At 42.8% G+C, this 24,670-nt stretch overlaps 1 protein-coding gene across 1 annotated transcript; it reads left to right on the top strand.

Moving 5' to 3' along the window:
• The first annotated feature begins 1,429 nt into the window (after positions 1–1,429).
• Positions 1,430–23,294, top strand: LOC116988994 (caspase-1-like). Its single transcript, XM_033046095.1, has 8 exons — positions 1,430–1,649; positions 4,616–4,888; positions 7,146–7,261; positions 9,440–9,616; positions 12,070–12,304; positions 15,163–15,291; positions 21,648–21,757; positions 22,937–23,294. Exons 1-8 carry the CDS (start codon positions 1,637–1,639, stop codon positions 23,027–23,029), a joined length of 1,146 nt encoding a protein of 381 aa, XP_032901986.1. The 5' UTR covers positions 1,430–1,636; the 3' UTR covers positions 23,030–23,294.
• Positions 23,295–24,670: the final 1,376 nt, after the last annotated feature.

Genomic DNA, 24,670 nt, shown 5'->3' with positions numbered 1-24,670 from the left:
TTGTTCAGCCCCAGCAGCTCCATTCTGTTTTACGGGTTTTTTCCAGGGACACATTCAGAGATGAGCATCAAGTGCTGCTTAAAGATCATCAGCTTGGTGAAGGACGATCTTTGGCGAAAACGTGTTGGCCTTCCAGCAGTGAGATGTCTGTCAAGGAAATTTGCCGACTGGCCCATTCCAAACTGCAGGAGTGTGTGCTGAGGGATGCACTCAAGCTTCGTGCAGCCAACTCCAAGGCTCTGTCGGGGAAGAAACCAGTCCAGTCCTTCTGCTTTTGGATATTGAGGGGCAGTGGGGACACTCCTCAAAGAAGGGAAGGTTTACCACACCAGGGGGGCACATGAATGGCAATCACTGCTGAGTATGACACTAATGCATGTGTAGATGCTGAGAATTTCTAGAGTTTTTGTTTTGTATAAAAAGACACAAAGTAACTCAGCGAGCCTCAGGCAGCATCTCTGGAGAACATGGATTGGTGACGTTTCTGCTAGGGATCTTTCTTCAGACTGATTTTAGGAGCAGGACAAAGCCTGATAAGTTCCATTCATTTCTCCAAAGCACCGTCTATATTTTGTGTTCCCCTTTCCCCTGAAGAAGTCTGAAGAAGGGTCTTGACCAGAATCGTCACCTATTCCTTTTTTTCAGAGATGCTGCCTGGCCGGCTGAGTTACTTCATCTTTTTTTTTCTGTCTGAAGGTGTGGATATAGATTATTCGGCGGGGGGGGGGGGGGGGGGGGGGGTGGATTGGCAGGTGGATGGGCAAACGCCAGAGTTGAAAAGGCAGAAGTAGTGCAACGAAAGGATTGAAGATTTGCACACATCGAAGCGAGAGGAAGGAATGGTGGAGGAAAGTGAGGGGAGAAATGAGTACGAGTCTTGGTGAGGAACTTAAAATTTGACAATTTAATGCTCTGATATATTTTAGTCTGGATAAATATTTTTGGAAATAGAAAAAGTTCTGTGATATGTGCTCCAGAGGACAAACCGCCCTTCACTTCACCACGAACTGATCTCACCAGCAAAGATCATAGTCCGCTCAAAGGTACACAAAAATGCTGGAGAAACTCAGCGGGTGCAGCAGCATCTATGGAGCGAAGGAAATAGGTGACGTTTCGGGCCGAAACCCTTCTTCAGGAGAACTGAGGGGGAGAAGGGTTTCCTAAAGAAGACCTGAAGAAGGGTTTCGGCCCGAAACGTCACCTATTTCCTTCGCTCCATAGATGCTGCTGCACCCGCTGAGTTTCTCCAGCATTTTTGTGTACCTTCGATTTTCCAGCATCTGCAGTTCCTTCTTGAACACATAGTCCGCTCAAAGATCTTTGCTCACCAGTCACCCGCGCTGGCGCTTTCACTGATATTCTCTAGTGTCTTGCTTCTTTTAGTCACTTCTGCTTTCATTTTCTCAAACTCCAATGAGCTTTCTGGAAAGTAAAACTCCTCCTCCGCCTTCCAACCGGACCCGGGAACAACACTCGACGCCGCCAATTTTGTTGGAGGAACTTCGGGGCTGAGGGGTTTCACTAATCGGAAATTGCGCAGATCGCCAGTATTTTTTTCACAGATCGGCAATCCGGAACTAGCGCAGCGGCGTTGAAGTCTCTTTGTGTATTTTTTGTCCGAGTGCATTGAGAAAGGATGGGAAGAGCAGGTAAATGTTTGTAACTGGAGTTTGCGGAGGGAAGTCAGAGTCCGTACCGTCGAGATTCTGCGGGCGGGAATTGGTTTATTTTGTGATTTTTTACTTCATGAATTTACCCGGGAGCATGAGATCGCGACGGGACATGTTGCAGTGGGAGATAGTCGACTGCGAGTGCCCTAGGGCGCGCAGATTGACGGCGAAACCTTTTGTCTTGATTAGCACAGGTATCAGAGGTTAAGGAGAGAATGGGGTTAGGAGGGAGATATACATCGATCAGCCATGGCGGAGTAGACTTGATGGGCCGAATGGCCTAATTCAACTATCACTTATGATCTTATGAAACTTCTCAGGTTGGCGCCCGAGTGGTTCAACGCGGAAATCTCCAAGTTGCTGCCGGAGTACAGTGCAGCCGCGTGGGTGGGTGGGGGTGTGGTTTTGCTGCCATATCATGATGCAGCGGTATAGTTCCGTGTTCGATCCTGACCACGGGTGTTGTCTGTACGGAGTGTGTTCGGTTCTTCCCCGGGTGCTCCGGTTTCCTCCCACGCCCAAAGTCGTGCAGGTTTGCAGGTTAATTGGCTTCGGTGTGTGTGACAGTGTTAGTGTACCGAAGAGCCTGTTTTGTTTCTGCTCTAAACTTAAAATAAACTCATTTAAATGTGGGAGGAATGGCACTTTATTAGGCATTCAGGGAGAGGAGAGGGAAGAATGATGGAGATGTAAGTAATAGTGAGCGAATTAAAGTCGGCAGAGGGAACAAAAGCCAAGGTGCAAACGAAGTCAGATACCGAAGCAGCACAAAGTGAAGACATAAGAAACTGGAGTACTGGACAAAGAACAGGGTGCCAGAGGCAATCAGCGAGTCAGGAGGCATCTGTGGACTCTGTGGCAGGAAAAAAAGCTACAAAAGAGAGGTTAGGCTAAAAAATATGTGAATGGTGGTAAGAGGGGTTAATTGGCAGATGGGTGGAGTAACTGAAAAAAATCGAGAGGTGAAAAGGAGTGAAATGGGTTAAGGGAGGAATGCAGATGCTCTTTAATCAAAGACAGATACAGAAAGCTGGAGTAACTCAGCAGGCCAGGCAGCATCTCTGGAGAAAAGGAATAGGTGATGTTTTGGGTTGAGACCCTTCTTCAGTCTGAGAGTCAAGGGAAAGAGTAACGAGAGATTTAGACGGTACTTAGGACAAATGAATGGAAGATGCAGAAAGCAATGATAATCAAGGAAATATGGCACACACAATAGCCCATTGGTGGCTGTGGAATAGGTGATAATGAGTTACTACAGGCAGTAGAACTCAACTGGAAAACAGTAAAACTAGCACACAAAAAAGCTGGAAAAACTCAGCGGGTGCAGCAGCATCTATGGAGCGAAGGAAATAGGCAACGTTTCGGGCCGAAACCCTTCTTCAGACTAGTAAAACTAGTACGACTGGGGTGGGGAGGGACGGCAAGAGAGGGGATACAATGGTTACTTGAAGTTAAATAAATCAATATTTACGTATACCGCTGGGTTGTCAGCTGCCTAAGCGAAATATGAAGTGCTGCTCCTCCAATTTACATATAACCTCAATGGAGGAGGCCCAGGACAGAGGTCAGTATGGGAAGGGGAGTTAAAGTGTTTGGCAACCGGGAGATCATTTAGGCCGAGGCGGACTAAGCGTAGATGTTCAGCGGAACAATCGCTGAAGTCAGTGCTTGGTCTCGCCAATATATAGGAGTCTACACCTGGAACAGCAGGTGAGGTTGGAGGAGGTGCAAATGAACCTTTACCTCACCTCGAAATGGTGTCAGATAAGGAAAGAAAAGGATGAATGAAAGTCTTTACTGATGGGGAGATAAGGATGGGGAGAGGGGAAAGAGCCGGGGCTAAGAAGGAAACATGGGATCCTGGGATGGGGATGAGGTAACATAACACTGTCCAACAATGTTAAAACAGGACTGCAGATGCTGGAACAATCGAAGGTAGACAACAAATGCTGGAGAAACTCAGCGGGTGAGGAAGCATCTAAGGAGAGAAGGAATAGGCGACGTTTCAGGTCAAGAGCCTACTTCAGACTGATGTCGGGTGGGGGGGGGGGGGTGTAGCAAAGACGTGGGCGGAGACAGTAGGAACTGTGGGAGAACTGGGAAGGAGGAAGAAAGCGAGGGCTATCTAAAATTAGAGGTCAATGTTCATACCGCTGAGGTGCTGTTCCTCCATTTGTGCTGCCTCACTCTGACAATGGAAGAGGAACAGCACCTCACCTAATCAGTCTTTGCAGGTGAGGCAGAGGTTCACCTGCACCTCCTCCAATCCCATCTACCACATCCGCTGTTCTAGGTGTCAACATCTCTACATCGGCGATCGCTTCGCTGAACACCTCCGCTCAGTCCGTGTTAACCAACCTGATCACCCGGTTGCTCAGCACTTCAACTCCCTCTCCCATTCCCAATCTGAATTTACTGTCCTGGGCTTCCGCCATTGCCAGTGAGGCCCAGCGCAAATTGGAGGAACAGCACCTCATATTTCACTTGCGTAGTCTACACCCCAGCAGTATGAACATTGACTTCTCTAATTTTAGATAGCCCTTGTTTTCTCCCTCCTTCCCCACCCCCCTCCCAGTTCTCTCATGTCCTTTTTCCCACCCACTTCCTTTCTTCCCCCCCCCCCGACATCAGTCAGAAAAAGGGTCTCGACACAAAACGTCGCCTATTCTTACTGTCCAACAATGTATGGTAAACCCTTCAGTTACTACATGTATAAATCCTCCACTAGTGTTGTATGGTGAACACAATGTAAGATACAGTAATATCTCGCTTACTGCTCCTGCACAGTAACAGTGTTATTATTCTTACGCTGATTCAGTCTGTATAGTACTCTGTCGTTCACTACAACTTTACATTAATATTATACTCCTACATCTAGTTCAGCTAAATTTAAAAGGGTACACCGTAGAGAAAAAAAAAAATCAAAGTTTATTTTTCTATTTCAGATATAAAGCTGAAAGAGCAGAGGACAGCTTTGGTGAATGGTCTCAGCAAGGCTGTCATTGCGGATCTGGTGGATGAAATGCTGGAGGCAAAAGTGATCAACACCTCTGAATGTGAAGACATTCTCCAAGCAAACGTGACAACCAAAGACAGGGCCAGATGTCTTATTGATATTGTGTGGAAGAAGGGACATAGCGCCAGTGAAAAACTAATTCAGAGTCTGAATAATGCAGATGCTGAGCTATGCAAAAATCTGGGCCTTTCCCCAATGGAAAGTATGTGACAAGTAGAAAAGCGATTGTGCGTTTGGCAACTAAATATGAAGCATTCAGAGAACCCCATGCTAGCAACTATCCTGTGCTGTGGGTAATGTGATCACACTGATGGAGCCAACTCAGGGGGTTATGTGCTTAAAATTTTCAGTCCCAAATCTGAGGAGATGTGTATCACCAGCCATTGTATTTTGACATCCTAACTGTATAGTACATAGTTAATGTGAATTTTCCAGATTAGGAATGTAAGCATCTGTCTGGATGCACTGTGCTCTGTGGGATTTGTGAGACAATGAATTTAAAATTATACAGGGAGATGATCAGATGCAGACAAAGCAGGATAGATGGTCTGATGGGATATTTTCTCTTTGTATAATTGCACCAGATACTTTGATTCCTTTTGATCTGACCTTGATTTGTACCAAAGCTTTGTTCGATGCCCAATCACAATTTTATTTTAATGAAATAAATGAACTAAACCCTTATATTTTTAAATCTGCATTATGTGTGTTTATTTTGCATGTTTTTCTGATATTTTCACCCCAAATGATGTTAGGTCTGATTAGTGTAACCCTTACACTATACATTACCCGTTTATAACTCAGATCTCTAAATAATCTGCAGCTCATCTGACAGTTTATTTCCTTTGCTAATTCAGTTTATTTTAAAATAAGAATCTGAATTATATAAATGAATGACATTGGAAAATATTGTAAAACAAATTCCTACTGGTCTGCAGTGAACATCATTGGGTGTAAATTATCCAAGGGTAAGAACATCTTATTATTTAAGGTCCACAATCAGAATCTCTTGATTGGTTTAATGCACTTTAATATTTTTAATGATCCATTGTGTACATAATTAAAAACATTTTCTTTGAGGTAATAATGGAGCCATTATTTGGAGCCATGTGCCGTGGATTTTAACCAGAAGCAATGTTACAACAAATTTCACTGATTTTATTTCCAAACTCTCCAGTTCTTGTTCGCTCACAGGTCTTAAACCAACAGCAGCCTGCCATTCCAAGCCTATTGACAAACCAGTTGGTAGTCCATCCCAGGCACTAATTCATCTGGTAGCAATTCTACATCAGGCCTGGATCTGGCCATGCAGACCATAACAGTCTGAGCCTGTTGATCCAAGCACACCTATTCAGATAGGCCATGCCCCATTCAGTAGTCATTGTATCCAGACCTGTGTGGGGACTTCCAGTGGTGCAGGTTAACACTGCTGCCTCATAGATATGCTGCTAGGTTAAGTCTTTGTTGTAAATTCATTCTTAACGCAGGCAAAATAATTATAGGGGGGTTGATGGTCATTTGAGTATTTAAAGTTGCAGGGCATCAAGGAGATATAGAGAATGGGAATGGAACTGATAGGGTTGCTTCACTGGGAACTGGCATGGACCCAGTTGGCTGTCAATATCATAAGTAAATAAACCATGACCCCTTTAGTAGTCCACTCATCTAGACTATGAAACATCCAGTAGACAATCTATCCAGACCCATTTAGTCAGTGACCTGTGCAGGGGAACCTAATCCCTAGGTCATAACTTTTACAATATTACCCTGTATCCAGACCATGATCTGCCTCAAAGTTGCCCCTCCTAGAACCTGACTGGTCAGGGACCAATAACTTCCAAGCCATGGCTCATACCGTGGTATGTCCAATCCAGCTGACCCATCCAGCAGCATATCATCCTAAAACCATGATTGTCCACGGCCCATCAAGTAGTCAGACTATCACCTGCCCAGCATCTGTCCTTTCCAACTAGTGCTAACATCAGGACACCAAGATCATGTTCCATTCAGTACTTATTAACTCCCGGACTAGGACCAGTCCAGCATTCACACAGCTTCCATAGAACCATGAAACTCTACTACTGCATCCTAGCTGTCATTCCCACCCCAAACTTGCCTGCTACAATTGCTTGGATTTCATTATTGTTTCTCCACACTGCCTTTAATACACCCAAATAAACATGGCAGTATTTTTCTTTCTGAGCATCGTCTTTGAGTTCATTACTGGCCATTGGCATGTTAAAGGCCTCAACGTGTCATGTCTAGTTTACAATGACAACTGAGGTCCAGCAACTTGTACACCTAGTCTACCCATTGGTGGATTTATTTAACCACATATTTGAGCGTAACGCAGGACTGAGATTGAGATGTTCTGCTTGTAAGAAACTGACTGTGTGCACACAGATGTTCCATTTTTGTAAGTTGCAGTAACAACGATCTGTTATTTCTGTGCATTACAGACATAGTAACATCTGTCCCACCGACTCCACCAGCAGCAGTGATTCCCACGACTGCTGAGTGGATTACACCATGTCCACAGCAGCAGTACAATGAGCTTTCTGACAAGACAAATGAGGTATGTTATGTTATCTGATCTGAGCTGGAATAATGATGCAGACAGCGAGATATACTCCATGAAATTAGTGTGGTTAATGCTGTGGCTTCTGACACTAATGAAAGACATGTTGAAAACTGTTTGGAGCAAATTCTATTTGATGCTTATGGTAATTCCCCCAGCACTATAATTCTGTCTAATATTGAAGTTTTGTATAAAGTCTGTATGACTATACATCCTACATTTTATAAAATATGTCTCAGTGTGACTGGTTTCAATGGTCCTGGCATGAGGTGACAGGTAGATTTAAAGAGTACCCGAGGTAACAGATACCCATTTGTAGGACAGTGTTGGTCAGTCCCTTCCCTCAGTGGCCCATTGTGTCCAAAAGCAGACTGGGAATGTTGTTTAAAGGCTTTGTCTGTATTGAACAAGCCTTATGTGTTGCTGACCATAAGAGTCATGTTTACTGAGTCTTCAATCAGAGCAGCAACCCCTTGAACTGTCAAGGTTAAAGAGATACAGAATCCTATTATCCTTGTTTAACTTTCCCTATTTGTGGATACTGAGCGGGTGTCTGAGCTGAGTTACAAGGTCTCTCACAACTGAATATCTTTGGGGCATGTGAAGAAATGCCTTTCATCTAATGTAAAGGGGGAGTGATACATTTAGACACACGTCCAGCAAGGGGTTAACACAATGGGAAAAAAATGATTACTAGATAAATTTTCTGGGTCACATAAAGCTTATTTGGGGGCAAACATACCATCGTCTAGAGACTGACTCACCTGCCAGTATTCACAATATTTCTGCATTGGTTTAGGTAGTTTCAAAGTTCAGCTTGTCAAGGCAGTAAACTTCTTGGTTATATGTTTAATCTGTTGGCTTGTTATCAATGCAATGACCCAGTGATCGCAAGTTGTTCATCAGAGTTTAACAGGCCACATCTTAATACCGTGCACAGTTTCAGTGCCCTTGTTTAAGAAAGGATGTGCTACATTGAAGGGATTTCAAAAGGGATTCATTAGATAAATTCTTAGGGTGAGATGATTCACTTTTCACAAGCAGCTAAATAAATTGGACCTATATTCTTTGGAGTTTAGAAGAACAAGGACTGATCTAATTGAAACATATGAAAATACTAAGGGGACATAATGTGCTAGATGCTGAAACATTTCAACTCTAGGAGAGGATATGTTTTAAATGATAATGCAAAATAAGCAGATGGACATTTAAAACTAAGGTGTGTAAGCACTTCTTAAAGAGGATGATCATCTCTGGAATTCTCTACCCCAGAGAGTTGTGGAGGCTCAAACATTGGGGTTTTAAAACAGGAAGTAGATACATTTTTCAAAAGGTCTGGCAGGTATGGGCTATGGGGAACTGGCACTGAAGAGGAGATGAGGCATGAGGCAGATTAACCATGATCATATGGAATGGCAGTACAGGCTTGAGTAAGCGGGTTAAGCGACCACTCCACTCCTCTTTTCTTGTGCTCTGATGTTCTACCCCACTCAGAACAATTAGTGTCAGTTGAATATGGAAATAAAACTTGCCATTAGGCTTTTGATAGTATGGAAGTATCTTGGATAGAGCCTTTACTACTCAGCTTGATAATCCTGAGACCATTTGTTGAGGAATATATTGTGGGAAGAAGCCCATACAAAGTAAAACTGATATAAATTACTTTAGCACAGGTCTATTTTTGAGGTAGGATGAGTGCAGAACTTGAATCAATATTTCAAATGGAATTTCAGAAACTGGGGAAGGAGCAGGGAGAAGGATTAGACTAGAGGGATCCAGTGTTAAAGATTTAGCATCTGCAAAAGTGCCTTCACCTATGTCATGTGATGCATGTAATTAAAAAAAAAAAAGGCATATTGAATGATATTGTTAACAAATCTGCAGTTCTATATGCAGATGACTTAATGTCAAAGTAATGTCAAATGGTGATCCTTATGACTGAACATTTTTTTGGGGAGAATGAACACTTCATAGGCTGTGTAATTGCTCCTCGTGTGACATGTCAGGATGGTTAGATCGAGATTTTGGAATTATATGGATGGGCTTTGGAATGCATGCCAATGGTTATTCGGTTGGTAAAATGAATGGAGATAATTGTGTTTCTCAATTGCAAAACCTATGAGTAAGTTTGTGACAGTAAAAAGTTCACTACACATTTGTTACTTTTTCTTCCAGGTATACATGATGTTGCCAAAGCACAACAGGAAGCGTCTTGCTCTAATGATTACTAACATTAAGTTTGAGAATCCTGAAATGACAAGGAGTGGTGCAGAGGTGGATGAAGTTCAAATGCTGAAACTGCTGAATGGCTTTGGGTATGAAGTCGAAAAACACAATAATCTAACAGCAGAGGTAAAACTCTTGCACAATATCTGACCTTCACTAGACAACACGGTACTCTCCGTAAACCTATTTCTACTTGACTGTATTGTTTAATACAGACAATTTTCTTTCCCCGTGGTCACATGCCTATAACCGATACACCCATTGCTAATGTCCTCCTAAAACCGTTTCAAATGGTTTTTATATCTTTGCCTGATCAGGACTAATTATTTGGTTTATTTCCTTGCTTTAAATGATGGTTTCAAGAGTCGGAAGAAGTGCCATAAAAGGGGTGCTGACAAACTTTAGTCCACAGAATAATAAAAAAAATAATCTTGAATGAGGATTGCACCATATAATTCACACAATCAGTCAGCCCTGATAGTGGGGACTCTAAGATACTTCACCAAAGACACTTATGCCATGGAGGAATAAGAATTCCTTTGCACATCAACAATATGATATTTGATTCCACAAACGCAATATGTTTTTTTAATAAATCTGCAGATAATTAATATGGTAGGAAGTTAACACCTGTAGTTTCATCTGGTGAGGGTGTGCTATGTGGGAGGAACAATTCTGTTCCTAGCAGAAATTCAGAAATTAATTATTTATTCCTTATCCAGGATGTAGCCTCACTGGCAAGGCCACCATTTGTTGCGCTTCCTTGGTTGCCCAAGAGAAGTTGGTGATGAAGTTATTTTAAATCTGCTGCAGTCCTTCTCATGAAGGTTATATGTTGGGCAGTGAGCTCTAGAAAAGAGCAGCAATATATTTTCCAATGTGGTATAGTGCATGGCCTGGAAGTGAAGTCTGCAGATGGTGGTATTCCTATTCACCTACTCCCCTTGTCCCACTTGCTGGTAGAGACCATGAAGATGGAGGTGCTGTTGGAATAGCCTAGGTAAAGAACTGCAGTGGATTTTGCAGATGGTACCCACTGCAACCACACTGTGGCAGTAGTGGACACATTAATGTTTAAGATGCGGGATAGGGTGCCAATCAAGCCACAGTTTGTTCTGGATAATATCAAGATTCTTGAGAGTTGTTGTAGTTGTAGTCATCCATGTAAGTAGAGAGTGTTCCATCACAAGAACAGGAGATGGCCATCAGACCCCACAAGTCGTCCTCACCCCCACCCTCCAACCAATTGATGTAGTCAAAAGCTTTGGTGAGGATCAAGAAAGGACATAATGTAAGTAGAGAGGGAGAATTTGCAAATTCCACACAGATTATTTTTGAGAAATGTGGAGCCATTGCTCACATTTAATTAACTCCTTAATTTTCAAGTTACCAAATATGTTCTGGTTTTTCTTGGAAGAGAAGCTAAGAGTCTCTTCATAGGTAGACAAAAGTGCTGGAAAAACTCAGTGGGTGCAGCAGCATCTATGGAGCGAAGGAAATAGGCAAAGTTTCGGGCCGAAACCTCCAGCACTTTTGACTACCTTCGATTTTCCAGCTTCTGCAGTTCCTTCTTAAACACAAGAGTCTCTTCATGATGGCTAATTATAGCAATCCTCAGGGAAACCTACAAGCTGCTGACACTTTGTGGTTTCTGTAGGCTGGGTGTTGACAGGTTGGGTGTGATCATCTTGCGGCAATGCTTCTGTTGATGCTGATGTTTTGGGGCCAGGTGGATTGGGATAATAGAGTGGATTAAGTGTAGGTCAGTGCAACAGTCTTCAAAGTCATAGCGCAGGTGATGTGGTATATTTGTGCTCCCTCGCTCGAGTAGTGACATAATCTAGCAAATGCCAGTGCTTGCAACTGGGGGTATTGCCATGATATTCTTGTGTTTATCTCTCTGATAAAACATGATGATTGTTATGAACTGAGACAATGTGCCCTGCAGGTCAGGTAGCTTGTTAATTTAAAGTCTGCATTTAGCTGTGGACAATATTTCTTTAGGCCTGTCTATAATTTCCAGACTTTGCTAATTGTGGAGCACACCAGAACCTTGCCTATGTTAACATTCCCACTGCCAGGGGTGGTGGTTGAGGCAGATAAAATAGTGGCATTTAAGAGACCTTTGGATAGACAGATGCATATGCAGGGAGTGGAGATATGAATTATATGCAGGCAGATAAGAATTGATCTTTGCTTTATGTTTGGCATTGTGGACCTATACCTGTGCTGCATTTTTCTATGTTCTAATTGCAGCATAAAATATTACCTTCAGGATTTGGAGAAAATACAATCTATAATGCAGATTTTCTCTTCCCACGTTGAATGGAATTAGGTTACAGCAGCATTATCCCCACCTAATATCTTTATGGTGTTCTGTATGTTCAGACAATTTACAGTACAGTTACTTTAACAATAATATTAATATTATGAATGGATTATTTGAGGTTAAGTAAATCTTTATTAATAATCATGCTCTTGTTAAATACAAAACTCTTTTTTAACGAAAAGAATCCAGTGGATTTCCTAATGAACCGTTCTGTTAAAAAATAATGATGTAACAAAAAATTATGTTTCAGGGGATGGAGAAAGCATTGGTTGCATTTTCAAATCGAGAGGAACACATGCAGTCTGACAGCACCTTTGTGGTTCTAATGTCCCATGGACTCCGAGATAAAATCTGTGGCAGTCTTCACAGTAAGAGCAAGGAAGATATATTTCACATCGACCAAGTCTTCGATATTTTAAACAACAAGAACTGCAAAGGACTGAGAGAAAAACCAAAGGTTGTCATCATTCAGGCTTGCCGTGGAAGTGAGTACTCTTCAAAAAATTGCTCTTGCCATGTACTCAGGTATATTAACAGGTACATTAATCTTTTCACTGTACCTTGGTTACACATTACAATTCACTAAACTGAAACAACATGAACAGTAGGCATGTTGTATACAATAAAGACCAGCAAGGATTCAAGATATAATAAAGATTAGCAGAAATTGGTCAATAAAAGGGGAATACAACCCCATCTGTGAAGTATTAATAATAAATCATTGTGGGACAATTTGCTCTTTGCCATGACGTTTATGTGTATTGAATGTCGCTTATTCTTTACATTGAAGTCAATAGACCAAATACGTAGATGAGTTCAATCACTACTCTTCACAACATTATAATCAGAAATAAATATATCTTCTTTTTAGAATAGTCTATATACATTATAGGAATTTGCAATCAAGACATTTTTTAATGAATTAGGTGATACAGGTACATTCCAAGTATTAAATACCCACATTTAATTTGGAATATAATAGATAATGGGATTGTTTTGTCCAAAGTGTGAAAATAATGCAAACAGATGGTGTTCTATGAGTGAAGGTACACAAAATTGTTGGAGAAACTCAGCGGGTGCAACAGCATCTATGGAGCGAAGGAAATAGGCGACATTTCGGGCCGAAACCCTTCTCTATGAGTGACCCACTTGAGAAATGAGGATTGAGTGGGCTGTTACTGTTTACCATAATTTGCCTTGTTAATATGCCCGAATCCACCAGTTTTAACACTTGCGTGCTTTTAAGACACGGTTTTTGTGGGTATGGGCATGGTATATCCACTTCCACTGGTATTGTGCTGGCTGGGATAGAGATTTGTATTGGCGCATATAACGGACTGGACACAAAAAGCTGGAGTAACTCAGTGAGACAGGCAACACCTTTTTAGTTTGCAGCCTGTTGAGAAATTCAATGCAGACAGCTGCACAGAGTTGCATCACTATTCCCTACAGCGTCTTGGTATAGTAAATTTGATTTTCCCAACAATCTTTGATTCACCAGTCTTGCTGAAGATAGCTGACTCAATTAATTAGTAACCACATCCTAAGAGATTATCTAAGGAAAATACTCAAAGAATAAATAGATTGGGAAATTAGATTAAAAGGTTTGTTAGGTTAGATCAGCAAAATGTTATTAAACTATTTAAAAATTCTTAATGAACATACATTCCATTCAGTGATCAAAACTACACATAAATTTTGATCCACCCGTGACAATTAAGACGGCCAAGGATACCATTAGATTAAAAGAACTTGCTTTGGTTGTTATCAAGAAGTGGAGATCACTTCTGCAAGACAAAGAAGGATACTGTGCAGTGTATCATGAGATTGATTCCATGGATGAGGGGATTGTTATCTCAAGTTAATTGGCTTTATAATTTCCTTCATTAAAGACTAGCTATTGATACTATCTATCCACCTTATTTTGGAGACACTCAGACTATCTTTGATCGAACTTTACTGGCTTCACCTTGTACTAAACGTTATTCCCTTATCGTGTATCTGTACACTGTGAATGGATCGATTGTAATTATGTATTGCCCTTCTGCTGACTGGTTAGCTTGCAACAAAAGCTTTTCCCTGTACCTTAGTACACGTGACAATAAACTAAATCAAACTATAATATTCTTATGTCTTCCAATTGTCCAAATAGAATGAGTGGCAGAACTTTATGGCAGAGGAAATGCAAATTCCCTGCTACTTAATCACCTTACAAAGCAGGTAACAACTGATTGCCAAGACTCAAACTGTTGCCCTTTCGAGAGCATCCATTTTACAATGATTATCCTTTAGAATTTAACTATTTACATATAGACAAAGGTTGTTTGCTATTCCAAATGATTCGTTCCTCCTTTTGATACTGAATGAGTTAGAATGATGGAAGATTATTGTAAATATTGCTGCTGGTGATCTGGTTTCAATGCGACGGAGTGGAAAATATTAAAGCAAGTGCCTGTTGTGGGCGGCGCGACTTTCGTCAGCAGCGGCCTCTGCAGTCCGTCTGCGTTTTTATTATTTTATGTCTTATGTTTTTATGTAGTTTTTGTTATTTTTGTTGGGGTATGTGGGGGGGGGGGGGGGGGGGTAACTTTTAAATCTCTCCCTGCACGGGAGACCCGACCTTTTCTTTGTCGGGTCTCCGTTGTCGTTGGGGCTGCAACGAGGAGCGGCCTCCAACAGGAAGACCGGGGGCTGTGGTGCCGACTACTCACCTCACCGTCGCGGAGCTGGCCGAGTCCAGAGCGGGTGGAGCTGTGGTGGACGCTGCTGCGACCCGACCCCCGGAGATTCGGAGGCTGCAACTGCGGGTCTGGCGGGCGGCACCGGGAGCCCGCGGGTCCCTGGAGGGAGACCGCTTTTCAGGGCTTCCGCAACGGCGACTTCTCCCGCCCGAGTTGCGGGGTTGAAGAGCACCTGAGCGGGGCCTTACAGCACCGCCCCGCGCGGTTTGGAATGGCTGCGGGACTGCGAGTGCGCGCCGGGGGCTCTAACAACAAGACCCGGTGTGCGGCCTTGCATCACCCGGCGTGGCTTTAATGGCCGCGGGACAATTCGCCATCGCCCGCCGGGGGCTTTGACTTTGACTTTGACTCTGACATCGGGGGGGAGAGTGCAGTGGAGAGATAAGTTTTTTTGGCCTTCCATCACAGCAATGTGTTGGATGTTTATGTAAATTATGTTGTGTCTTGGGTCTATTTGTTTGTAATGTATGGCTGCAGAAACGTCATTTCGTTTGGACCTCAAGGGGTCCAAATGACAATAAATTGAATTGTATTGTATTGTATTGTATTGTGTTATTGCTGCAGGTTAATACCCATCACTGAGTTGTGCAATTTCTTTGCAGGCAGTACCGGTCAGGTGTATGTCAGTGATTCAGCAGATCCCAACCCCCACGCTGATTATGAAGAAGAAGGTATTTTATACAAACTGCACAAGGAAAGTGATTTTATCTGTTTCTGTTCATCCACCCCAGGTAACTATGTACTTCAAACTACCATGAATACGTTATATTTCTCAATAGCATGTCTAAGCTCATTTCTGGGAATATTTTAATCTGATTCGACAACAAAGAATGGTGATGGGAATGGAAGAGCGGATAGGAAACCAGGAGAAATGTTAGGGGGCTGAGAAATGAAATCTGTTTGAACTCTCCTCATGTCCTTTTATAGTTTGTTTTAATATATGGCAACTTGAGTGGGAGGGGCCTGTTAGAAAGAGAGTGAAGGCTCATGCCTGTCATTGGAACAATGGCAATGATTGTTCAAATTTTGAACTGATTTTTATACCTGCCTCAAGTGAACGGGAAGAAGTTTAATTTAAAGATACAGCACGATAAAAAACAGGCCCTTCGGCCCACCGAATCCGTGCCAACCTGCGATCCTCGTACTATCCTACACACTAGGGACGATTTACAATTTTACTTCGGAGTCACGTGAGTGACTACGTGAAGAACCCGCTTCCAACGCATGCGTGTCATATCGCTACACGCATTGCACGAGTCAACAGAAGGGTGGAGGACATCCCCCAGTAACGGGAGAAGGAAAAAAGGACCAGCAAAAGGCAGGTAAGGACTCTGCATTTTTATTCACAGAAAAATGGACAGAGTGAAAAGGAAGCGGTCTGCAAAAAAGCTGCCCGAGAAACGCGTTGTAAACGTGGATGAACGGCAGAGACAGCAGCCATCGGCTCTAGAGGCCTCGGTAGAGGAATCAGCTGTGCCAGAAATCATTCTGGCACCGACGAAACTTACTCACCGGCCGGGAGGCAAAGTTCAAACTAGAACGCACCATCTAGAAGAGCCCGACTTGGAGCAGCAGCGGGCGACCAGCCCGTATCAATATCGGACCAGGGCTGAACGGGTGCGGGAGACGGAACAAACCCGCTATGAGTGGCTGCATACGGAGCAGCCAGGAGAAACAGCTGACCGGGAACAGACGTGGACCGACAGTCAGGACCGGTGTGGCCAGCGGCGGGACGAGGAAAGCCCGCAAACCAGCACCCGTGAGTACCGGGGACGGGAACAGCTGGGATACAGAGAAGAGCAGCACACTGCTGAAAGGCTGCAGGAATGGGAGCAGCCAAAAATAGCAAGTGCAGCTCAACAGAGACCGTCTAAAGGAGCTGCTGGAGGAGCTCCTTCACAGTGGCAGTCCCATGAATGTGGAGACTAGCCACAGTGGGCAGACAAGCCCCATATGGGTACCCCGTGAGGGACCCCCTGAAATCTCGACCTCTTCGGAGGAGAGTGGGCAGGACCCTGATGGGCCAGACCCTGATCACACAGCTTCCCATGATCCTGAATCTGCAGAAAAACATACACTGCTGGACATGGTGGCTGATTACTTCAAACCAAGTCAAACAGGGGCAGACTTGGATTCCAGGATGGCAGCCAGTATTAACTACATGTCTGGCCATCAACTCCAACAACAAATATTCACAGAGACACTGGCCAGACATCTGCCACCTGGTAACTGTGATGCATTACAAATCCCCAGTGTCAACCAATGCATTTGGAAGCATATGGGGAAGGACATCAGGAACCATGATCTAAAAATCCAGAAAGCCTTAAAGGGGCTTACGGCAGGGATCACAGCTTACATCCGCACCCTGGACAAAACAGAGCAAACTAAAGGCCACCAAGACGCACTAGCCCTGTTCTGTAATGTACAATATGAGCTGAATAGCATGCGGAGGGCGGCTATTCAGCCAGCACTGGATCCTAAATATGCAACAATTTGCAAACAAAGAGCCGTTAAAACCCCAACCCTTTTGTTTGGGGAAGCCAAGACACTGGGGCTCATCAAAACCAGCGCAAAGGCTTATTTTGGATCACGGTACCAGCCACATGGAAGACCGAAAAGTGTGGCTTATATCAGTGGCAGTGCCAGAACCCAATATAACCCGCAGCAGCCTTCTTTTATGGTATGGCCAGGGACGGCCACCCTGGAAGATGCGGAAGCCTAAACCTCCAGTACAACCACGAACACGAATAAAAACAAAACCCCCTTTTTTCAAAAAACAAAGAAAATAATACAACCACCAGTAACCATGGAGGTAGGTGGGTGTGGTTCTTTTGTAAAAAAGGGACCCACGACAGTGGGAGGGAGGTTGCAATACTACAGTGACGAATGGTGTAAAATCACTACAGACTCGTATGTTCTAAGCAGTATTCAGGGTTATCTGATAGAATTTACTCATCCCAATAACCCCCCAGTACAACATACACCAGAAAGGCATTTCGTCCTTACAAAAACCGAACAATCTAAAGCCCACATGGAGCTACAACGATTGTATACAAAAGGTGTGATTGAGCATACTACTCATGAACAATTAAAATTTGTATCAAACATATTTATTAAAAATAAAAAAGATGGGGGTTGCAGGATTATCATTGACCTTTCAACCCTAAACACATTCGTTCAATATGTTCATTTTAAGATGGATACCTTTATCACTGCTAAAGAATTAGTATCAGCTGGTTTCTATATGACAAGCATTGACTTAAGAGATGCATACTATACAGTACCCATCAGCGGGGACACAGACGGTAGTTAAGTGTAAATTGATACCAGAAACGAATATGGATTATCTAGGATTCACCATTAACACGGTCAATATGTTAGTAACTTTACCAATAAATAAAGCCGCAGCCCTACAGGAGGATTGCAGCGAGCTTCTTAACACCAACAGACCCTCCATTAGACGGGTAGGCCGGATAATTGGGAAGATTGTGGCTACATTCCCGGCCACACATTTTGGGCCATTACATTATCAAAATTTGCAAAGAGCAAAAATTAGAGCACTCAAATTTAACAAAGGTCATTTTGATAGACCTATGGAGCTGCCTACGGAAGCTATAATTGAACTACAGTGGTGGGAACATAGCATTAGGTATTGCTCCAACCCCATCATTATTGACAACTCGTCTATGGTATTACAAAATGGTGTATCCAAAGAAACATTTGGATATCGGCAACATACCTACCAGGTAAGCTAAATTCAGTGGCAGACACCAGGTCACGCAAATTTAATGAAAACACGGAATGGATGTTAAATAAAAATGTATTTGCTGAAATTACAGCAAAATATGGTAGACCAGATAGTGATATTTTTGCGTCCAGGTTGAATCACCAATTACCAAGGTATGTGTCCTGGGAACCAGACCCTGGGGCAGAAGCTACAGATGCTTCTCACTGCATTGGGGGAAATTGCGTTTTTTATGCTTTTCCCCCATTCTGCATCATCAATCGGGTACAAAGGAAAATTCAACAATATTCGGCATCTGGGATTCTCATAGTACCCGATTGGCCTACTCAACCGTGGTATTCGGTCATACAGGGGATGGTGTTAGAACCATGTTCCATTATTGGACATAGCCCGAAATTATTAATTCATCCAGTAACTGGAGGGGGGGCAGTCACCCATGCCATAAGACTATGGATTTGTTGATTTGTAGAGTCTGAAAGACCCACTACACGGCATGGGGCTGTCAGACAGGACGATGAATCTCATCACATCCGCACAAAGACTGTCAACACGGAAGCAGTACCTCGGACACATCAAGAAATGGGGCATATACTGCTTTGACAACAACCTAGACCAAAGGGCCAAGAACATTCCGGCCGTATTGGAATTCTTAACAAACCTCCATTATGATAAACGATTGGGCTACAGTGCCATCAATAGTGCCAGAAGTGCACTCTCCAATTACCTATCACAAGGAATGGAGCGGCACATGGAGGGAACGCACCCCCTGGTAACAAAACTTATGAGGGGCATATTCAATGCAAATCCCCCTAAAACCAGGTACTCCAAAATCTGGGATGTGGGTGTCGTTTTAAACATGCTGAGGAGCTGGTCGCCCATAAACAGCATTATCACTGCAGAAACTGACCATGAAGATGGTTATGCTCATGGCGTTAGTTACTGCACAACGAGTCCAGTCATTAAGCAAACTGAGCCTGGACTCCTTGATCATCTCACGAGAGAAACTGGTGTTTGTCATACATGAGTTAATAAAACAAACAGACCAGGTTCATCGGGTCAATTGATTGAATTTATGGCATATCCATATGACGAACGTCTGTGTATAGCAAGACATATCCAATTATACATGGAATATACTAAGAGCATTCGAGGTCAGGAAATGGCTTTGTTAATTTCTTACAAGAAACCGCACAAAAGGGTCACGACCCAAACTATCTCAAGGTGGCTCAAATGTGTCCTAAAGATGGCAGGAATAGACACTAATGGTTTTAAATCTCATTCCACCAGGGCTGCAGCAACATCCGCAGCAAAAATTCTGAGGTACCCACGGACCAAATCCTCAGAATAGCAGGATGGTCATCCGAAAGGACTTTCCAAAGGTTTTATAATAAACCAGTTTTGGAGCCATCATCATTTTCGGAAAGCATTTTACGTTCAATATTATAATTTGCCCGAAGGGTTACAGGGCTATGATTTCAATTAATAAATGTATTTTCTCGTTATATCACACAAGTCTTTGTATAAGTGTGTCTAAAATTGCTAATGATACTCTCTCCCGATACCCAAGGCAGTTGTGAAGCATGGACTCGTTCCACGGCATGAGGTCACAGAGCTTTGAAATCTTCACGTAGTCACTCACGTGACTCCGAAGTAAAATAGTAAGATTAAACGAGAACTTACCAGTTTGAAGTTTGATCTGTATTTTATGAGGAGGAACGTTGAGGGAATACGTGCCCTCCGCTCCCACCCTCCTATGATCATATCAAAACTGGTATCTCTTTGATAATCTTACTATGTTAGGTCATTATAGTTTCTGTGACCTCACACCACTGCTTTGAAGAATGGCACGCATGCGTTGGAAGCGGGTTCTTCACGTATTCCCTCAACGTTCCTCCTCATAAAATACAGATCAAACTTCAAACTGGTAAGTTCTCGTTTAATCTTACTATTCTTACTGAAGTCAATTAACCTACAACCTGTACTTCTTTGTAATGGGGGAGGAAACCAGTGCACCCAGAGAAAACCCACACAGTCACAGGGAGAACGTACAAACTGTACAGACAGCACATTAGTCAGGGTCGAATCCGGATCTCTGGCGCTGTGAGGCAGCAACTCTACCGCTGCGCCATCTTGCCATAATTTGAAAGAGCAGCTGAGCTTATACCAGTGTCTACCATTCAATAACACTTTTATATATTATCTGAACATGGGCATGTGGTGTTGGAAATTCACCATTACCACGTTATCAGGGTCAAATGGGCATGGTTCAAAGAAGGCCACAATTTTACTTCATGTGGTTCAAAAAAAATGTTTCTTTCAGACTACCTGGCCTCTGGTACCTTGATTAGTACAGAATCTCAGAAACTTGGAGCCATTCACGATAAGTGGTTAGCCTGGGCTGATTATCATGGGAAATGGCCAGGCATATAGAGGATCACCGTATCCTCTCCCTCCCTCTCCTATGTTCCCCCGCACGTCCATGTCAGCTTCTCTGACAGGGTTCTGAGAGAACACATAATTCCGGTTTTTACACTGCTTTAAATATATCCTTGCATAATTTCACAAATTATTATAAGAATTCTGAGTGCACATGAGCAGTATATACCATACAGCAAGCAAATGAGATCCAAGTCAACATATCTTTAACTTTTTATATAATTGAGTTTAATGAATATTATCATGCCAAACTGATAGTCCAAACATTTAACTAAATTTTATTTTACGGTCAGGGAGAAAGTAATCTTTATTCTTTGTGTTATCTGTTATCTTTTTTAGTTTAGTTTCGAGATACAGTGCGGAAACAAGTTCGCGCCGACCAGTCATCCCTGCACACTAACACTATCCTATACAACTAGTGACAATTTACAATTCTACTGAAGCCAATTAATTTACAAACCTGTACATTTTTGGAGTGTAGGAGCACCCAGAGAAAGCCCACACAGGTCTCGAGGCAAATGTACAAACTTCATACTGACAGCAACCGCAGTCAGGATCAAACCCGGGTCTTCGGTGCTATAAAGCAGCAACTCTACCGCTGCGCCAACGTGCCGTCCTCTTCCTTAGGAAACCTGGTCGAATTGTGAAAGTGAAAGACATACACTTGATAAATCAGAAGAAGATTTTGACTTGTCAGCTCTGTTGATTTCCTTGCGATAGATCCTGGTGACACATCTATCTGATGACAGTGATTTTCTGTTTGCAGAATTCAGGAGTTCACCAATTGTCTGATCAACTGGTAGAAACTGACACAATTCACAAGCTCGTCGGCTGAAGTGACTGCGTTGCGACGGTTGACTGGAATCCTCCTTTTACGCACTAACACTGATGATTTCTGCTCCTCAGATTGCGTGGCCCTTAGAAATGTTGAGAACGGAAGCATATTCATCCAGAAATTGATTGACATATTGAGAGAAAATGCATGTAAAGATCATATTGAGGAGCTATTCAGGCAGGTAAGAGACGGAGAATTATTGCAGACATTGGAGATTATTATGGAATAGAAAACAATATATCTCATTCCCTATCCAAGAGCAGACTAGGTAACTGCTCCATAGACTCTGACAATGGTACTAGTTTCTAGCCACCAAACAGAAAGTGGTTGGTATGTTTGTTGGTTAGTTTGGAATATGGTTGGGCTGTCCACATCACCCTTGTCCCATCGTCTCACCACAACCAATATCACAGAGCCAACATAAAAATCCATTACATACTGCAACCTGCTCTTTACGCAATATCTTCAAACCCACACAATCTTCAAAGCGTAGTCTTCAACCTGAATTCCTCCAGATTCCAACTATGGAACGTTAATATTGAGTGTAGTTAAGGCAGGCCTGTCAGGTCTCCCTCAATTTACTGATGTTTGATTTGTGAATTCTCACTAGTTCACTGTTTTCATACCTCTGATGGCTTAAAGGGAGGCCATTCTGCCTATCAAGTCCATGCCAGCTCTCCGATTATTCCCATTTGTTCCATTCCCCTACCTATTTCCGTGCAACTTGCTTTATTTAAACATAATTAACTGTGGACACAATTGGATATTGGTCTCAGGGTAACGTGATTCTCTGAAGTGCATCCAGTGTTATGAAGAGCAGATAAGGAGGGAAAGGAAAATAAGTGAAATGTATGGTGTGAAGATGAGAATCAGTTGCATGTGTCTTGAGTTTGATGATGTTCTGGGAAAAAGCTATCTTGTAGTGGCAAGATTTGGAAGTGCTTGAGGTGATGATGAATCTTCTGGAAGTGCCAAGATGTTTGACCCCTGCTATGACTGGTTTAAACATTTCAAGAATCGTACAAATCTGTTTAAAATTTGTCTCGGCGGAGAAGGGGTGGGGGCGGCTAGCAAGTGTGGTGGAAGACAGTTTCCAAAATAACTGAAACAAATCACTGTAACACGTGGCTACTCTCCTAAACAAGTGTTCTGTGTGGATGAGATGGTGTTCTTCTGGAAGAGGATGCCGCCACATACATCCATCTCAAAGAATGGAAATTGCTCTCTGCTTCGAAGCAGCCAAAGTCAATCTTGCTCTTCTCCTCCGAGACACTACCACTGAGAGAAGCCGAGGGCTTTGTTTATAGTAAATCTTAGTTGGTAACTGGAATTGTCAGTAATTTCTCCCATTTGTTTTCAGGTGCAACAGTCTTTCCAGAATTTTCCCAGACAATTGCCTGCGAAGGAGAGGGCGACACTGATGAAGAAATTTTACTTATTTCCTGGCTTTTAACACTTTGTTTCTGAAGTGATCCTCAGTGCACAAGCCAGATATTCAGCGGCAGGCAGCCTTTTATAGATATCAAAGTTCAGCTCAGTTTCATACATTGGAATTTTTTTTAAGTGTTCATAGACTGGAGGATTGAAAGGATGATGGGAGATTATACTTGACCCAACAAATGGAAACGTTTGAGTGGCCCCATAGAGACTGAATGCTTGTTTGCACCTGCTCATTGCTAAAGTAATTGAGGTTTTTAATTTGCTTTACTCAACCTACTGCATATAACCATATAACCATATAACAATTACAGCACGGAAACAGGCCATCTCGACCCTTCTAGTCCGTGCTGAACACATAATCTCCCCTAGTCCCATATACCTGTGCTCAGACCATAACCCTCCATTCCTTTCCCATCCATATAACTATCCAATTTATTTTTAAATGATAAAAACGAACCTGCCTCCACCACCTTCACTGGAAGCTCATTCCACACAGCTACCACTCTCTGAGTAAAGAAGTTCCCCCTCATGTTACCCCTAAACTTCAGTCCCTTAATTCTCAAGTCATGTCCCCTTGTTTGAATCTTCCCTACTCTCAGTGGGAAAAGCTTTTCCACGTCAACTCTGTCTATCCCTCTCATCATTTAAAAAACCTCTATCAAGTCCCCCCTTAACCTTCTGCGCTCCAAAGAATAAAGCCCTAACTTGTTCAACCTTTCTCTGTAACTTAGTTGCTGAAACCCAGGCAACATTCTAGTAAATCTCCTCTGTACTCTCTCTATTTTGTTGACATCCTTCCTATAATTAGGCGACCAAAATTGTACACCATACTCCAGAATTGGCCTCACCAATGCCTTGTACAATTTTAACATTACATCCCAACTTCTATACTCAATGCTCTGATTTATAAAGGCCAGCACACCAAAAGCTTTCTTTACCACCCTATCTACATGAGATTCCACTTTCAGGGAACTGTGCACAGTTATTCCCAGATCCCTCTGTTCACCTACATTCTTCAATTCCCTACCATTTACCATGTACGTCCTATTTTGATTTGTCCTGCCAAGATGTAGCACCTCACACTTATCAGCATTAAACTCCATCTGCCATCTTTCAGCCCACTCTTCCAACTGGCATAAATCTCTCTGTAGACTTTGAAACTCTACTTCATTACCCGCAACCCCACCTATCTTAGTATCATCTGCATACTTACTAATCCAATTTACCACACCATCGTCCAGATCATTGATGTACATGACAAACAACAGTGGACCCAACACAGATCCCTGTGGCACCCCACTCGTCACTGGCCTCCAACCTGACAAACAACCACCCACCATTATTCTCTGGCATCTCCCATTCAGCCACTGTTGAATCATCTTGCTACTCCACCATTAATACCCAACCATTGAACCTTCTTAACCAACCTTCCATGAGGAACCTTGTCAAAGGCCTTACTGAAGTCCATATACACAACATCCACTGCTTTACCCTCATCAATTTCCCGAGTAACATCTTCAAAAAATTCAAGAAGATTAGTTAAACATGACCTTCCAGGCACAAATCCATGTTGACTGTTCCTAATCAGACCCTGTTTATCCAGATGCTTATATATATTATCTCTAAGTATTCTTTCCATTAATTTGCCCACCAC

This window comes from Amblyraja radiata, chromosome 28, assembly GCF_010909765.2.
Source record: "Amblyraja radiata isolate CabotCenter1 chromosome 28, sAmbRad1.1.pri, whole genome shotgun sequence".
Lineage (NCBI taxonomy): Eukaryota > Metazoa > Chordata > Chondrichthyes > Rajiformes > Rajidae > Amblyraja > Amblyraja radiata.
Note: the sequence above shows the minus strand (reverse complement) of the source record. Positions and strands in the feature narration are given on the sequence as shown.

Coding starts and splice junctions, on each gene's coding strand:
- LOC116988994 (XM_033046095.1), top strand. Junction 12,305..15,162: donor CATTCAGGCTTGCCGTGGAA/GTGAGTACTCTT, acceptor ATTTCTTTGCAG/GCAGTACCGGTCAGGTGTAT. Junction 15,292..21,647: donor TTTCTGTTCATCCACCCCAG/GTAACTATGTAC, acceptor TCTGCTCCTCAG/ATTGCGTGGCCCTTAGAAAT.